Raw genomic sequence first — 18,040 nt, forward strand, 5'->3', positions numbered from 1 at the left:
TAAATTTAAAAATTTAAAAATAAAAGGAAGTCCTGGCCAGACAGCTCAGTTGTTTAGAGCATCATCCCAAAGCACAAAGGTTGCCTATTTGATCCCTGATCAGGGCACATACAAGAATAGTTTGATGTTCCTGTCTTTTTCTGCCCCCCCCTTCTCTCGCTCTGAAATCAATAAATAAAAAAATAAAGGAAGTATACTACTTTCTGTGCAAGAAAGAAAAATATTGAAGTCACATTTACTATATTGGAATATATAGACTCTAGAAGGATATAAAATAAATCCAAACAGATCTGGGAAGAATTAGGGTAGTCTTGAGTTGGAGGGAAACAGGGTCCAAATTCTCACACTGAGGAGGTAGGGAGTGGGGTGATTTTTAAACTATGGGACTGTATTACCTGGTTATTCATTTATTTATTTATTTAAGTGAGAGGAGGGGAGATAGTGAGACAGACTCCCATATGCACCCCAACCAGGATCCACCTGGCAACCCCCGTCTGGGACAAATGCTTGAATCAACAGAGCTATCCTCAGTGTCCGGGGCTGATGCTCAAACCAATCGAGCCACTGGTTGCGAGAAGCAAAGAGAGAAAGGGGGAAAGGGAAGGGAAGAGAGGCAGATAGATGGTTGCTTCTCATGTGTGCCCTGATGGGGATCTGACCCAGAATGTCCACACACCAGGCCAATGCTCTACCCAGTAAGCCAACCGGCCAGTGCCTGTATTACCTGCTATAAAAATCAGTAAGGTACCTGATCAGGCAGTGGCACAGTGGATAGAGCATCGAACTGGGACGCAGAGGACCCAGGTTCGAAACCCTGAGGTTGCCAGCTTGAGCACAGGCTCATCTGGTTTGAGCAAGGTTCACCAGCTTAAGGCCAAGGTTGCTGGCTTGAGCAAGGGGTCACTTGGTCTGCTGTAGCCCCCTGGGTCAAGGCACATATGAGAAAGCAATCAATGAACAACTAAAATGCCGTAACAAAGAATTAATGCTTCTCATCTCTCTCCCTTCTTGTCTGTCTGTCCCTATCTGTCCCTCTCTGTCTCTCTTTATCTCTGTCACAAAAAATAAATATATAAATAAAAATAAAAATAAAATAAAAATCAGTAAGGTATAGTAGATAAAGTGTTGACCTGAGGTTGCCAGTTTGAAACCCTGGGCTTGCCAGGTCAAGGCACATACAGAAAGCAACTACCTGTATTATGAGCTGATGCTTCCTACTTCGCCCCCTCTTTCTCTCTCTAAAAATCAATAAAGAGCTTCTATAAAAAGAGGCCTAACCAAGCAGTGGTGCAGTAGATAGAGCATCAGACTATGGACGTATAGGATCCAGGTTCGAAGGTCAATGGCTTGAGCATAGGCTCATCTAGCTTGAGCATGGGCTCACTGGCTTGAGCACAGGGTCTCTGGCTTGAGCGTGGGATCATAGATGTGACCCCATGGTCGCTGGCTTGAGCCCAAGGTCACTAGTTTGAGCAAGGGGTCACTCGCTCAGCTGTAGCCCTCCGGTCAAGGCACATATGAGAACACAATCAATGAACAACTAAGGTGCCGCAACAAAGAATTGCTGCTTCTCATATCTCTCCCTTCCTGTCTGTCTCTCCCTATCTGTCCCTCTCTGTCTCTGTATAAAAAAAGTAAAGTTTGGTATTCTTTAATAAGTTAAACACATAATTACATATACCCTAGCAATTCTGTTCCTAGATACATACTCAAGAGTTAAAAACAGGTGTTTAAACAAAAACTTGGGCATAAATGTTCATAGCGTCACTATCCACAACAGCAAAAAGGTAGAAATGACCCAAATGTTTATCAGCTGATGAATGGATGTAGCATAGCCATACAATGAAAGATTATTCATCCATAAAAAGGAATAAAATTCTGATGTGTGGGACAACATGGATGAACCTCAAAAACATTATGCTCAGTTAAAAAAGCCAGTCACAAAAGGCTATGTATGATTTCCTTTAAATGACATATCTACAACTGGCAAATCCAGAGATAGAAAACAGGTTATATATAGTTGCCAAGGGCCAAGGGAGAGGAGAATGGAGAATGATTACTTAATGAATCAAGGTTTTGCCTGACCAGGCAGTGGCGCAGTGGATAGAGTGTCGGACTGGGATGCAGAGGACCCAGGTTCGAAACCCCAAGGTCACCAGCTTGAGTGCAAGGTTGCTGGCTTGAAGCCTAAGGTCGCTCGCTTGAGCTCAAGGTCACTGGCTTGAGCAAGGGGTCACTCAGTCTGCTGTAGCCCCCCAGTCAAGGCACATATGAGAAAGCAATCAATGAATAATAAAGGAGACTAAGGAGCAGCAACAAAGCACTGATGCTTCTTCTCTCTCTTTCCCTTCTAGTCTGTCTGTCCCTATCCATCTCTCTCTCTGTCTCTCTCTCTGTCACAAAGAATGAATCAAGGTTTCCTTTCAGGGTGATAAAAATGTTCTAGATAGTGATAATAGCTGCATAATATTGTAAATGTGCTAAATGTCACTAATGGCAAATGTTATGTGTATTTTACCACAATTAAAAAAAATGTTTTTAATTCAGTAAGGTAAATCAGATCTTTGATTTTCCTTAGACTGACAAGGTAAATACAAGACTGATAAAGATCCCATTTGGAAAAAAAAACCCTAGGACCAGCCCTTCAACACTCCACACTGGGCCCCATCCCCAGCTCCCCACCTTGTCAGGTTGGGAGGCATTGGGTGGCTGCTGGAAGGTGAGGAGGTGCAGGCCAGGCAGGAAGCTCTGGGTGACACAGGCCTCCAAGGATGTGACGAAGACAGGTACAGGACCCCACCAGCCCACAGTGCCTGAGATCTGCTCTCCTCGGCACCGGGCTTGCTCTGTGAGGACAGGAGGGTAGGAGTGGGGGTCAGTGTGGTGTACAGCGCTTTCCCTCCCACACTGTCACTGTCACTCACCAGGCCGAGGCAGGCAGCTCTCATTGTGCACGCACCAGCCCAGGGCCCCCGGCCCCCGGGGAGGAGCTGCAGCGCTGCTGAAGGCGAGGCAGGCCTGGCAGTCACCCAGGAGGCGCCCCAGGCCCAGGCAGCTGGCAGCCAGACACTGCAGGGAAGGAAAGGGACAGGAATCATTATTCACAGAGGCTTAACCCTTTGAGTGGTGAGTTTTTGTTAACCTTTTGAGTGAGGACATACATGAATGTTCATACTACTCAAAGGGTTAAGAGATCTGGAAAGGGCTGTGGATTCAGAAGTTTTTGGGGTCAGGAAATTGGAGAAGGGAATGGAAAGACAATTAGAATGTGGAAAGATTGGCCCTAGCCATTTGGCTCAGTGAATAGGGCGTTGACTCAGCATGCAGACATCCATGGTTCAATCCCCATCAGGGCACACAAGAGACGCAACCATCTGCTTCTCTTCCCCTCCATCTCCCCCTTCTCTCTCTTTCCCTCTTGCAGCCAGTGGCTCAATTGGTCCGAACGTCGGCCACAGGCACTGAAGATAGCTCGGTTGATTTGAGCATCAGTCCCAGATGGGGATTGCTGAGTGGATCCTGGTCAGGGCTCATGCAGGAGTCTGTTTATCTCCCCTCCTCACACTTAAAAAAAAAATGTGGAAAGAGCAAAAAGACAGGGTCTGGGGATCTGGGTACAGTTAACTTCCAAGGGTTTGGGGAAAGGGTCAAAGTTCAGGGATCAGAAATCAGGAAACAAGGATGCTGATCTTGGCTGTGAAAACAAGTCTCCCTGGTGTGAGGGGGAGTGCTTGTCTGCTTGGTATCGGCCGAGGGAGACACTGAGGGCTGGTCTCTGTGCTAAGGAGTAGTAGTGCAGGACAGTCACTCACAGCCCCTGAGGGAGTCCCAGGAGGCAGTGCAGCTTGGCAGGCCCCCTGACACCAACTGCATTCGGGGTCTCGAGAGCACACACTGTGGTCCGTGTACATGGAACAATAGTCCAAATGGTACTGTAGAGAGATGGGGGTGCAGAAGGGGGCTCCTCAGACAGGGCCTGTTACCATATCCCTACTCATTTTGATCATCCCAGGGCATCCTACTGCTCAGCACCTTGAGGATCCCTAGCCAATCCTCTTACTGTGCAAGGGACCACTGCCCCTCTACCCTCAGCCCCAGGGACCTCCATTCTTCCTCCCCTGAACCTGGAAATCAACATTCCTTCTCTCATGGCCCTAGGGACTGCCACCCCTTCTCCCAGGGACCCCCAACTTTCTCCCTTCTCTGTGGGAACCATGCACCTCCTCCCCAGCCACCCCTTCCCTATTACCCCAATACTCACATCTGGGGCAGGCGCCTGGAACACAAAGGGGGGCACCTTGTAGGCCATCAAATCCCCACGGGGCTGGCCGCTATACCCACCAGCCACCAACAGAACACTGCCACCAAGCACGGCTGCCACATGTGAGTACCGACCACTGGGAGGCGCTGCTCGGCCTAGAAGCATAAAGATACCTAGGACATAGGACCCCCAAGCTCTCTCCCACCTTTCTGGCTCCCTTTCCCAGGACAGTATCCTGATTCTCCTAAGTTTCGGCCTAGACTCCTAGCTCTTGCTTTAACCCACCTGCCCACAAAAACCCTCCCAGCCTGCCTGGCTCTGCACCAACTATAGTCCTTCCTCTCCCTGGGGCTCCCACACACTTACCCAGTCACCTTTCAGACACAGCATGATCTTTAGGGTCAAAAAAACTTGGGTTCAAACCCTAAGTCTTACATTTACTTGGATTCAAATAATGGATCAATTACTGACTAGCTGTGTAGCCTGGGGCAAGAGATTTTACTTCTCCAAGTCTAGGTTCCCTCCTCTATAAATGGAGCCATCATCCTGCCCTCAAAGATAGCTCTCACCTGTTTTTGTCTGCTCAGCACTAGCCTCCCTTCTGTTGATAGCCTCTGATTGTCCCCTAGAAAACAACCTTCTCCCTTTCCCAGTCCACAAGACTCAAGTCAAGCCATCCCTGGTCCTGGCAGAAGTGGAGCTTTAGCTCAGGCCTATCAGTGTCAGTGACAAGTTCAGGGATGGAATTCAATTCCTACAATTCTTGGGGAAAGAACACTCTCTTCCCTCTGGGCATTTTAAAGACATTAAATGTCATCCTAGAGCTTCTGGTGACCATCTACAAAAGGCAGGCCTGCTGGAGACTGAAGTAAACCCAGCTGAGAACAGGAGAGAAATGGCTGATGCCATCATGTGAGCACCTGGATCTCACCCAATCTGAAGCCAGAAGTTTTCACTCAAATTAGCCAAGAAATTCTCCCTTTTATTTAAACTGCTTGGATTTCTGTCACTTACAACACAGAGTCCTGACTGATAGGTAAGTGGTTAGTGATTGGTGACTCTCCCACCCTCTTACTGAACCTGGATGCTCTGTAAACACACAGGACCTGGCCCAGGGAATCACAAACTACAGAGGAAGAAGAGGCCTCCAGAAACCTCACATTCTCGCCTGTCCAGTAAAAGAACCTAAAAGAGGGACAGGGACAGGCAACAAAATCCCAGACCAGAGATCTCAAACATCAGGCCCAGGCTTTATTCCTGATGACCACACAAGGTTCTTTGGGGATCCTTCCTCTTAAGTGTCCACTCTTTCCTTATGCTTGTCTTCTGTCCTCACTCTTATGTTCAGTCGGGTGGGGAGAACAGACAGACTTCTGGGAAGTCCATAGTCCCCGAAATGATATGTTCACTTTGTGCATACAAATGTTTTTCTGAGGAAGGGCTTCTTCTGATTCTTAAAGCAGGCTCAGATCTAAAGAGGTTGAAAGGTTCTTCACACCCCTTCCAGGTGAGCTCTCCAGCCTTACCAGAACTCTATTAGGAAGTCAAAAAGTTGAACCCTTCACTAGGCTGTCTTCATTCTTCAAGTATGGTCGCAATTTATTCTTACAACAGCCCAGTGGCTTAAGTGTTATTATAATGCCCATTTTATAGATGAGAAAATTGAGGCACAGAAATTAAATAATGGCTTTTGTACAGATATTTCTTTGGGGCCAGCCACCCTGGTTTTGCCACTTGCCCACTGTGTGACCTTGAAATAAGTCATGGGCGTTTCCTGGGACAACTGGAAACCGGCAAGCCTGAATTGGAACCTAGATCTGATACTGCTGTAACTACCTCCCACCTCCATGGCAACAATGCCCTAGTCCTGTCTACAGCACAGGCTTACACCCTGAGCCAGCTCCAATAAGATGTCTGGCTCACCACAACAAGGACCAAGGTGGCTCCTACCCAAAGCCCAGATTCACTACAGGAGGAAGTATTACCCTCAGGAGCCCCTCAGGTAAAGGAAGGAACCACTCACCCTCAGGGGTTCCTGGGGGAGCAAGCTCAGCCCCCGACACCCACTGATGGCAGCCCAGGTGGTAGAAGAAGATGCCATCTTCATAGCACTTTTCCTCCTGGTAATGGGTGTGCACATTGCCCCCTGGGAAAGGAGGAAATGGGCACATCTGGCAAGCCTGAGGGAGGTGGGGGACACCCACGCAAGGAACCTCAGCTCAGGGTCGGCTTGGGCCCCTGGCAGGCCAAAAGGCAGGGAGCCTCCTCACCATAGACCACCATGTAGTTTCCCAAGACACTGGCCGTGTGGAAGGCTCGCTCCCGTGGGCCCTGAAACCCATCCCGGCCCTTCAGGGTTGTCCACACACGCCGATCCACGTGGAAGAGCTCAGTGGAGTTCACCCGCACAGAAAACCTATGGGGGAAGGCAGAGGAAGTGGTCAGGGCAGGAGGGACCTCTCTCCCATCTCTGGGCTGTTAACAATTTGTGTGATCACTCAGGGTTGAGACTGGCTGTGTCTAGGTTTATGTCCCCTCAGAACTAGAAGCTCCTGTGGGTAGAGCCTAGGTTGGACTTATATCTGGGTTCCTTGCATAATCTAGCCAGGGCCGGACACCAGGCAGAGACTGGTGGAGTGGATGGATGGTGGGAATATGTGGGAAAGCAAGTGACAAGAGACTGAGTGGATGAGTGAGTGACTGCATAAATGAATGAGTAATGACTACAGAAATTCATCAGTAGGCAAAGAACACTAAAGGCCCAGATGCTGGGCTAGGCCTGGCTCTGCAGAGCAAAACCTTTGGGCAGGTTACTCACCGGGCAGTGGAGGGCCGGTGTCCACCATGAACCAGCAGGGCTCGAGATGGTATGTGGAACACCATGGAGTGGCCAGTGGCAGCAGGGGGCCGCCCACCTGCTGGCATCACCTGCTCCCAATAGCCCCCACTGGTGCTGTCAAGGTGGAAACGGAAGAGGCCAGAGGAGAAGAGGTCGTGCTGGGTGCGGCCACCAGACACATAGAGCCAGATGTCGTCCACTAAGGCGGCTGCATGACCTGCCAGGCCTGGCGGCCCCGAGGGGCTAGAAGCAGGTGGTGCCAATTGCTCCCAGTGGCCCCCACCCAGAGGGCTAAAGGCCCACACGTCGCTGGTGAGGGAGCCATCGGCCAGTTCACCGCCCATCAACACCAGGGAGCCGGCCCAGGCCACGGCCACATGTGAATGACGGGCAGCCTGTGAGGGAGAGACCAGGAGACAGCAATGGAGTGGGAATCGTGGTGACACACGGAATAACAGAGAGCGCCAGACACAGAGATGCAGAGACAGAGAAAGACAGGCAGAATGTGAGGCAAAGGCAGAGATATGCAAAGAGAGAAAAAAAAGAAATAGACTCAGAAAGACAGACACATGTGAATAAGAGCAGAGGGGAGACAGAGAAACACAATAAGGAGGGCAGAGTCAGGGAGATGGAAATAGAAGGAGAAATGACAGAGAGAAACAGAGTTACAATCCAGACAGAAGGAGGCACAAGGACCAAGAGTCAGACAAAAATGGAGAGATAGACCGAGAGATACGAGATGACTAGAGAGATAAGATGCAGAAAGAAATATAAAAGAAGACAAAAGAAAATCCAAGATGGAAAAAGCAGAAACGAAGGAATAGGTGTTCCCTATCAAGCTGCGGGTTGGAGGGACTATAGAGTTGAAGGGGTGGCTCTGGGAGGCCCTTGCTGGGAATGACTGACGCCAGGCACCTCCAGGCAGGGCAGAGGTGGGGTCCGTACCGGGGCAGGACTCAGGTCCCAGCGCTCCCAGGTGTTAGCAGAGAAGTTATACAGCACAAGGTCACCCAGGGCACTGTTGAGGTCCTGGCCTGTGGAAGGTGGATGGTCTCAAACCCTGGCCACAAGCTACCAGGCCTCCAGACCCCAGATGTACACCCCATCTGCTTACCTCCAAAAATGGCCAACAGCCCCGGTGGGGACAGGAAGGCACCCGCTGCCCCAACACGAGCTGAGAAGGCAGAGTCCCCGGCACTCACATTGTGCCACCAGCCAGCCCCCTGGTTCTCCCACAGGTGCAGGTCACAGGCATGTCCCAGGAAGCCAGGCTCACAGCGGCATGGTCCCAGGGGCTGGGGGGAAGGGGACACAAGGTAGGGGATAAAGAGAAAGAGACAGGCGACAGGGGGAAGAGAGCCAGAGCCAGAGTGAGACACACAGGGCAGAAAGGGAGAAGGAGAGAAAAGAACAGGAATGGAGAGAATGGAAAAAACAAAAAGAGACAGAGGCAAAAGGAAAGAGACAGAGACAGGAAGGAGACAGACCAACAGACAGAGGAAAAAAGGGAAAAAGAGGCACAACCAGAAGAGGCAGAGAGGTGGAGAAAAGAAGACAGACCAAGAGAAAAATAAAAGACTCAGAAAAAGGACAAATAGAAAGAAAAGAGATTGGCAAAGAAAGATGGTGAGGTCAATGTCAGTCTGAGCTAGAAGAGCGTGGATCTGGGGAGGTCAAGGCACAGCAGACTCAAGGTGTGATCCAGTCCCAAAGATGGATACACATGCCTTAGGACCAAAGTCAGTGGCTAAAAGTCAAAATCATGGCTGGGGGTGCCCAAGGCCAGACAGAATAGCTAGATGGGTGGATAAAGTCAAGCCTAGCAAGAGGAAGCAGGGTGGGTTTACAGGTGAGAGGTGGGTTATAGATGAGAACAGGAGTGGGCTCAGGCAGAGGAGGGGCCCCAAGTGAAGGTGGGGTGGGGTTGCAGTAACATATAGGGTGGGATCTGGAATAAGAGGGCAGTACTGTGGATAAGAGCAGGGTCGCTGGTATGGGGTCAGTGTCATAGCAGAGGGTAGGGTGCAGTGGGAGTCAGACCGGGGCAGAGTTAGATCCAAGAGATGGGAGCAGCAGGTGTGGTCACAGGTCAGGACCCCAGGGGGACACAGTTAAGGACAGGCTCACCGAGGCACAGGAGCCATGGCTGCCACAGTAGGCTGAGCACTCCTGCAGGCCACAGTCAGGGCCGCCCCAACCAGGCTCACAGGCACACACCCCAGGGGGCTGGCACTGCCCCCGGTTGCGGCAGCCCCCAGGGCACAGGGAGAAACGGAAGGAGGCATTGAAACCCAGCAGGTTGTAGTTAGCATCGCTGAAGAGGTGCAGCAGCATCTGTAGGCACAGGTGGGCAGTGTTCAGGAACTGGACAGGGAGGCAGTCCATTCCTGCCCCACCTCCACCCTGCAGGTCCCTACCTTTCTTTGTCTCTCTCCACCTCATTCTCTCCCTATGTCCTTCTGTCTGATGCCATGTCCCTCCCGCTGTCTCTCTGTCCCTCCCTGTGTGCATCTACCCCCTTGCATTATAATGCACTAATATCCTCCAGCCATAGCCCACAGCCTGGCACCACCAACCTTGCCTGAGGAAGCCTCAATGAGTGGGGGCCGGGTGCTCCCACTCAGACTGGCAAGCAGGGGCCCTCGTGGGGTTTCGCCATCATAAATGAACAGGTAGTCGTACGTGCACTCCGTGTCAAGGAAAAGGAAGTCCAGCAGGATCCGGTGCTGGGGGCTTGGCGCTGGGCGGTAGAAACAGAAGGGCCAGGCTCAGATGTGGACCCTTTCCCCACACCTCCATGCAAACCACCTGCAAACACCAAGCCCTGCTCTGCACAATGAAGATGTCCGAAGATGAGTCCAACCTGGGCCCTGCCTTGGAGAGGCTCCTGGTCTCATAGGCCAGGGAAGTCAGAGCTCAGACAAGGAATTGCACTATGAGGCCTGGAAAAGACTCCTAAGATCAGGCTGAACACCTCACACTGTTCAGGCAAAATGGACCTACCCAGAGAGGAAGCCCAGCCCAGTAATTACAGAGCTGGTCCCATTTACCATATTTCCCCATGTATAAGATGCACCATTTTCAAAAAATTTGGAGTCTAAAAACTGGGTGCATCTTATACAGTGGTTGTAGATTTTTTACTTGCATTTAAGAAGTGTGGCATTTCAGCCTGACCAGGCAGTGGCACAGTGGATAGAGCGTCGAACTGGGATGCCAAGGACCCAGATTTAAGACCCCGAGGTCGCCAGCTTGAGCGCGGGCTCATTTGGTTTGAGCAAAGCTCACCAGCTTGGACCCAAGGTCTCTGGCTCGAGCAAGGGGTCACTCAGTCTGCTGAAAGCCCATGGTCAAGGCACATATGAGAAAGCAGTCAATGAACAACTAAGGTGTCGCAACAAAAAACTGATAATTGATGCTTCTCATCTCTCCGTTCCTGCCTGTCTGTCCCTGTCTATCCCTCTCTGTCTCTGTAAAAAAAAAAAAAAAAAAAAGGAAGTGTGGCATTTCAAATGCTATAGACGGATAGACGGAACTGAGGATGAGGCAATATATTAAGACAATGACATCATCAGACACAGATGTGGACAAGCTAATGGATGGGAGTTTTGATAGTGCTGAGGAGTTGTATTAATCTTATGATGAATAAAACTTGAGATCAATAACTTTATGTAATACATTTTTTTTCAAATTTCGGGTCCCAAAATTAAGGTGTGTCTTATACATGGGGAAATACAGTATTTTTTTTTAACTTTTCTGTTGATTTAAGAGAGAAAGAGAGAGTGAAGCATCAAACTCCCTGTTCCACTTAGTTGTTCCATTTAGTTGTGCACTCTTTGGGTGCCTCTTGCACGTGCCCTGACTGGGAATTGGACCTGAAACCTCAGTCTGCTGGGACACTTTATCCACTAAGCCACATGGCCAGGGCCTATTCCCATTTTTTCTTGAGCTCCAGACACCCCAGGCCTGGGGGTTGTGGACCCGGGCCAGGCAGAGAGGCATATACCCCAACAGAAAAGGGCCTCTGTGAGAGTCCCCTGTTCCAGGCTGAACAGAGCTCTTAGGGAAGAGACCCCTCTCCCCCCTGGACAAAGGCCAATCCTTGGAGCACCACAGCTCCCCACTGCTGTACCTACAGTCTCACCTCTCTGTTTATCATGGTACCTAAGGGCACAGACTCTGGAGCTAGCTGCTTGGTCTTAAATCTTGGCTCTGCCACTTACTAGCTAGTAGCTGTATGACCTTGAGCAAGTCACCTAACCTCTCTGAATTGGTTTCTTTATCTGTAAAATGAAGTACTAGGGTAGATTCACACTTCTTGGCCAGTTCTACCATTGAGAGGTGAGGGCTGATGCACTGCCCCTTGTATCTGGGAACAACCTCTGACACTAGCTTGACCAATACAAAGCAGCAAAAGTGGCATCCTGGGACTTCTGAGGCTAGATCAGAAGAAGCTTTGCAGCTTTTACCTGGACTGTGTAGAATGCTCCTTCTCAGACCACAGATGTCGTACTATAAAGAGCCAAAGCCACATGAAGGGGCCACATGTAGGCATCACAGCTGATAGCCAACATCAACTGGCAGCGCTGAGTGTGAGCTGCCTTGGATGACCAGCCCAGGTGAGTGAGTGTTCAGATGACTGCAGCCCCGGCTGACATAGGACTATGCTGGCCTGAGAGGCAATAATGCCCATAAAGTGTTTAATGGGGCCTAGAACTTCCTAAGTGCCACTACTCGCACTCTTTCTAGGAGTATTCTTGCTCTCTTCTAGGTCCTGGTTCCAGAAGGTTCTCATCTCACATCTCACACTAAGGGCTCAGGGAAGTCTTCTAGGCTAGGGAAACTAGACCTGGGTTACAGCTCTGCTCCTGACCTGCTAGAAAGCCGTGGACCAGCCCCTTCCCCTATGCCCCTGGGTAGACACATTGGCATTCTGGAGATACTCATCAAGCACTCACTAGCTATGTGATCTTGGGCCACTGCCATGGCCTCTCTAAGCCTCAGTTTCCTTCCTATAAATGGGGAAAAATCTTCCCACCCACCAAGGCTGGTGTGGAGATTCGAAATGGTTACTCTACTGTGCCAGCCCAGACCTTGTCCTCTCACCAGGACCACTGATCAGCCCCTTTTCTGGCCTCTCAGCCTCCCATCTTGCTCTGACATGGATCCTTGACTGATCTTCCCAACTTGACATCTGGTCCTGGCCCTCCCCTGCTCAAAAGCCCTCTATGGCTCCCACCATCTCCAGGAGGAAGTCAAGCCTTCTAATCTGACATTTGAAGTCTCACCTTGCCTCGCATCACCTCACTGCTTGCAGGTCTATCGGAAGTTGGGCCTGCGCACATGGTTTTCCCTCTGTCTGGAGCACATTCTCCCTTCCTGCCAGAAAACTTCCCCATCTCCTTCAGAAAGCCTTCCCTGATAACCCCCTGGCTCGGTTAGATGCCACTCTTAGGAGTTCTCACTTCCCACTCTAACCTTCATTCTTCTGGGCCAGGACCATCTGTATCCATGTCTATCTCCCTTACAGCCTAGGAGGCCCACAGGGCAGGGCCTGGGCTTAACTCATCTTGAGGTCCCTCTCCAACATTGCCCAGCACAGAGCCTGGCACTGAGCAGGGGCTCAGGAAATCCTGGATAAAGGAATGAGGAAATGCACAAAAGAGAAAATATTAAAGTTGGCAGCCTTCCCTCAGCCTCTAACCATGTCTGGTGAACATCACAATAGACCCCGAACCGTGGTCTGGGGAATGCAGAAAAACCATACAGCCAGACCAGACAAGAACTCTCAATATTACCAGCCTCAACCAAACTATAAAGCTCAAAACAAGTACATCTTTGTTAAATGCCTGCCAGAGGCAGGCTCAACCATTTGCCTTCCCCAAGTTCCTCCCTAAGTTCAAGGTCTCCGGTTTCCACCCAACATGGGCTCAACCCCCCATGCCATTCTAAACAAAGATCCAGCCACAAACTCTGCTTTTCAAAAGCAAAAGCCTCTTATTCATGAGGATGTTATGAGACTGGGTACAATGAAATCGGAACATTGTACAAGATTAAGTGGTTCAAGCCTGACCAGGTGGTAGCGCAGTGGACAGAACGTCGGACTGGGATGCAGAAGGACCCAGGTTTGAGACCCCGAGGTCGCCAGCTTGAGCAGGGACTCATCTGGTTTGAGCAAAGCTTGGACCCAAGGTTGCTGGCTTGAGCAAGGGGTTACTCAGTCTGCTGAAGGCCCATGGTCAAGGCACATATGAAAAAGCAATCAATGAGCAACTAAGGAGTCGCAACGAAAAACTGATGATTGATGCTTCTCATCTCTCTGTTCCTGTCTGTCTGTCCCTATCTATCCCTCTCTCTGACTCTCTCTCTGTCTCTGTAAAAAAAAAAAAAAAAGATTAAGTGGTTCAGGGGCTTATTTCTTTAATAGACAGGGGAACATGTTGGTTCTTAGAGGCGATAGGCATTGGGAAAAGCAGATCAAAAGTGATCTGGAAATCTCCCAGACTCCTTCCATCCTCAACATCCAGCCAGTTGGTCCCCAAATCTCATTGGTGAAACTTCACAAACACCTCTCAGTACTCTCTGTACCTCTTCACCTCTTTAGTTCTGGCCCCACTCAGAACTCATCCTCTCCTGCAAGACTCATCAGGTCCCCAGTCCGCCCCCAATCAGCCTGAAAGTGAAGCCCCACTCCTGATCAAAATCCTTCTGTGGCTCCCCTTCAAGACCAAGAGCAAGCCAAGCTGCTCTGCGTGACATTCAAGACCCTTCTTCTGCCCTGGCCGGTTGGCTCAGTGGTAGAGCGTCGGCCTGGCGTGCAGAAGTCCCGGGTTCGATTCCCGGCCAGGGCACACAGGAGAGGCACCCATCTGCTTCTCCACCCCTCCCCCTCTCCTTCCTCTCTGTCTCTCTCTTCCCCTCCCGCAGCCGAGGCTCCATTGGAACAAAGATGGCCTGGGCGCTGGGGTTGGCGGGTTGGCTGCTTGGCGGCAGAGCAACGCCCGGAGGGGCAGAGCATCGCCCCCTGGTGGGCAGAGCGTCGCCCCCTGGTGGGCGTGCCGGATGGATCCCGGTCGGGCACATGCGGGAGTCTGTCTGTCTCTCCCCGTTTCTAGCTTCAGAAAAATACAAAAAAAACCCCACAAAACACAAAAAAACCCTTCTTCCCCTGCTTCTGGTGCCCTCCTCACCTCCAGCCAACAGTCCAGCCAGACCAGACAAACCTATATGTGGCTCCTGAGACACACCAACCCCTTTCATCTTCACAGAGGCTGTTCCCTTTTCTCACCCAGTAAACTCCTATGCATGTATGCATGCTTCAGAACCCTGCTCCAGTGGCTTCTCTGTGACCGCCAACAATGTTCTCTCACTCTCCTATAGGCTTCTTTACCTAACTCTGCACCTCCTTCTGTCTCAAACCTGAGCATACTATGTCCAGGCTGGGGTTCTTCAAGGCCAGAGGATGATTTATATCCCCAAGAGATACACATACTTCCCATTCTGTTCTCACTCCCTAAACAGAAATGGCCCCCATGCTGGAAACAGACACACATGCTCAAGAAACATCATCCATACCCCCACACAACAGCCACAGATAAATTACACATAAAACATAAATTAGATCATGCCCTTCCCCTGTTCAAAACCCCTGCATGGCTCCGCAGAGTCCCAGGTTAAAGACCAAGCTCTGCAGCCTGCAAAGGAAAGTCCTGTTGTACCTCTGTCCTTTGCCCAAGACCTCCTCTGGAGGACCCCCACCTCTCCTTGGAGGCCAGCTCCTATATTCCCTGCCAAGGGAAGCCTTCCTGGAACTCTCTGTCCACTGACTGCCTTTGGACTTGTCTTCCACCTCCCTACTGCCCTCAGGACACAGGTGAAAAATAAAAAAGGCCTGCATCCTGTCTCCCCTCAATTCTGTAGCTTTTGGCTCATGGTTTATCTTCTTGTATTCTGTGTTCTAGCACACTGCATTTTTACTTCTTCAAAAGCACCATACCCTCCTGAATCCAGGCTTTTGTATGGGCTGTTCTACTTGCCTAGAATGCCCTTTTGCTCCCTCCTACACAAGTCTCTGGTCACAGGTATTGTCCAGGCTAAGTCACATGTTTCCCACCCCTTGGGGCTGAGTTTGTTTCCCCTACTGGACTTGGAGCCCATGAGAGTAGGGCTGGGGCCCTTATACAGGCTGTTTCCTCTTTTTGGACTGCTCTTTCTCCTCCTCCTCCTGGCTGATTCCTATTGGTCCTTTAGGTCTCAGCTCAGACATCTCCTCCAGGAGGCCCACCCTGTTCTCCCAGGTCCCCAGGTCAGGCACCTCCTCTGGGATCCCTCACACCTGTGTGGTTCTTCCATCACAGTACCCACCACTCAGAACTGTCACTGTCTATTAATGTGTTTGTCTGCTCCACTGGATCCCATCGTCATCATCAAGGAGCTAGGACTGCCTTGGTCTCTGCTATGTCCCAGAAGCAAATATAATATCTGGCACATGAATGACTGGAAAATGCTTTAAATTAAGTACCTTAAAAATAACAACAGTAGCCCTGGCTCCATTGGTTGGAGCATCATCCAGAAGCACAGAGGTTGCCAGTTCGATCCCTAGTCAGGAAACATATAGGAACATATCAATGTTCCTGTCTGTCTGTCTCTCTCTCTCTCTCTCCCTCGCCCTCTCTTGCTAAAATCAATAAATTTAAATAAATAAATAAATAAATAACAACAGTAGCCTGACTAGGTGGTAATACAGTGGATAGAGCATCGACCTGGGATGCTGCAGACCCAGGTTTGAAACTCCGAGGTTGCCCACTGGGTTGAGCGCAGGCTCACCAGCTTGAATGCAGGGTCACTGGTTTGAGCGTGGTTAGATATGACCCCATGGTTGCTGGCTTGAGCCCAAAGGTTGCTGGCTTGAAGCTCAAGGTCGCTGGGTTGAGCAAGGGGTCACTGGCTTGGCTGTAGCACCCGCCCCTCATCAAGGCAGGTATGAGAAAGCAGTCAATGAACAATTAGAGTGCTACAACAAGCTTCTCATCTCTCTCACTTCCTGTCTGTACCTGTCTGTCCCTCTCTCTCGCTCCAAACTAAAATTAAAAAAATAATAATAATAACAATAGTATAATCCTAATACTATGTACTTGCCAGGAATATTAAAAACCTATTCTTGGTATGACCTGTTATGGTGCAGTGGATAAAGTGTCAACCTGGAACGCTGAGATCGCCGGCCGGAAACCGGGGGCTTGCCTGGTCAAGGCACATTAGCGGTTGATGCTTCCTGCTCCTGCCCCCCTTCTCTCTCTCTCTCTCTCCTCCTTCTCAAAAAAGAATAAATAAAAATCTAAAAAAATAAATAAAAAGAATTCTAAAAAGCCTGTTCTCATTTCATTCCAACAACCCTATGAAATGGGTACTATTATACCCACTTGGGAGGAGGGGAAGCTGAACCACAGAGAAAAGAAGCCGCCTTGCCAAATTCACAAAGCTAGTAAGAACCTAGAACCCAAATTTGAAGCAAAGTGGTTCAAGTTTCTAACAATTATTTATAATACCCCTCACTGATGCTCCTAGCTTGTAACTGTCCATCTGAGGCTGGATGCAACTTTTCCCCATCGGACTTCAAGGTCTTGCAGGGCAGGACCCAGGTGGGCTGCCTTTTAGAGCAAAGGGCCTGGAACAGATCCGGGCTCTGGGAATGTGGTGAATGGATGAGTGCACAGATGAATGAATTAGCAAATGACTGGGTGTGTGACCCACACCACCACCCCACTCACCCTCGATGAGCCACTCGCAATTGCCATTGACGCTGTAGTTGCCCGCACCATCCGTCACGAAGCCGGGGGCCTCCCGCAGCACTTGCCGCTTCCCCTTGCAATCCCCTGCTTGGGCCCCAGGGAACAGCGGCCCCAGTACAGCCAAGGAAAGAGCCAGCGCCGCAGCCAGAGCCGGGCGCAGGGCCATCGCCGCCTCCAGCACTGACCCTTGCAGACAGCGCGGACGTTCTACCGATGTGAGGCCCTGAAAATGCGACCTTTATGGACAGGCCATGGCCTTGTAGAGCGGGAAGGTCCAAGAGTCGCAGTCCCAGCGAAGGGAACTGCCGCTGTTGACGGGCTCTGGAAGTCGAGGGGTGGGCCCTAGAAACCCATTATAGGCCTTGTAAATGGGGTCGCTATGGATGGGGCCGACCCCTAGAGACCGTGGGAATCTCTTATAGACGCAGGCCCCACATAGGCGGCGGACTCCATAAACGGTGTCCGGCAATTACACGGACCACTGCAGACCGAAACGGACCTTAGAGATGGGAGGGTACCCAGGGGCCAAAGGGCCCTACAGCCGGGCGAAGGCATCCATAGAGAGTGCGGGCCGGGCCAGGCCGGGCCAGGCCGGGATGGTCCGGGAGAAACTCCAGCCGGGGGCGAAACCCATCCTCAGGTGTTCGGATCTGGACAGCAAAGGATCATTCCCTTGCTCACCCACCCGCGCCTCCCTCCAGAGCTGGATAGGCCAGATCACAGAGATGAGGAGACACTCGGGCCAGAGCAGCACCGGGAAAACCGCTGGGTGGGCGAGGGGGCGGTGCTAAGCGGCCGCTGAGAGAAGACTGGGGCTGGGAGAGGAGGCGAGAAGTCTCGGAGCTGCAGGTAAGAGCGGCCCTGGGAGGACTGAGGAACACCCAACCCCACCCCTCCACAAAGGGAGATTTCCGGGAACTTCCCCGCCCATTTGTTCCAAGACGCATGCGCAGCATGACCTGAGAAGAGAGAATTGCGCATGCGCATTAATAAAATCGTAACCAAACTTGGGATGTCGCTGGCCGAGCAAAGTGTGTGCCACTGGAGGGCGCCTCTACCTCTGACTGGGGAAGAGAAGGTAAAAATAAAGGAACCGTGTAGTAAGAGGGCTAGATGATGATTCATATCTTCAGTGTTCTCAGATTCTGGGTCATC

General features: G+C 50.8%; 1 protein-coding gene across 2 annotated transcripts in view; it reads right to left on the reverse strand.

Annotated features, from left to right (window-relative positions):
- The window catches only part of MEGF8 (multiple EGF like domains 8), a 50,388-nt gene extending 32,618 nt beyond the window's left edge, over positions 1 to 17,770 (reverse strand). The window contains exons 1-13 of one of the 2 annotated variants that reach the window (XM_066373591.1): positions 17,385 to 17,770; positions 16,865 to 17,227; positions 9,677 to 9,840; positions 9,228 to 9,434; positions 8,215 to 8,395; positions 8,046 to 8,134; positions 7,080 to 7,495; positions 6,532 to 6,677; positions 6,285 to 6,407; positions 4,262 to 4,416; positions 3,813 to 3,932; positions 2,925 to 3,069; positions 2,683 to 2,846 (exon numbers count right to left, since the gene is read on the reverse strand). In XM_066373591.1, coding sequence (XP_066229688.1) covers positions 2,683 to 2,846; positions 2,925 to 3,069; positions 3,813 to 3,932; positions 4,262 to 4,416; positions 6,285 to 6,407; positions 6,532 to 6,677; positions 7,080 to 7,495; positions 8,046 to 8,134; positions 8,215 to 8,395; positions 9,228 to 9,434; positions 9,677 to 9,840; positions 16,865 to 17,051 — 2,097 coding nt within the window. In that variant the 5' untranslated portion in view covers positions 17,052 to 17,227; positions 17,385 to 17,770. Of the gene's footprint in view, positions 1 to 2,682; positions 2,847 to 2,924; positions 3,070 to 3,812; positions 3,933 to 4,261; positions 4,417 to 6,284; positions 6,408 to 6,531; positions 6,678 to 7,079; positions 7,496 to 8,045; positions 8,135 to 8,214; positions 8,396 to 9,227; positions 9,435 to 9,676; positions 9,841 to 16,864 lie in introns of both variants that reach the window. The other variant, XM_066373592.1, reaches the window with a different exon arrangement.
- Between the last annotated feature and the right edge of the window lie 270 nt (positions 17,771 to 18,040).

This window comes from Saccopteryx leptura, chromosome 3 (genome assembly GCF_036850995.1).
Source record: "Saccopteryx leptura isolate mSacLep1 chromosome 3, mSacLep1_pri_phased_curated, whole genome shotgun sequence".
NCBI classification, from domain to species: domain Eukaryota; kingdom Metazoa; phylum Chordata; class Mammalia; order Chiroptera; family Emballonuridae; genus Saccopteryx; species Saccopteryx leptura.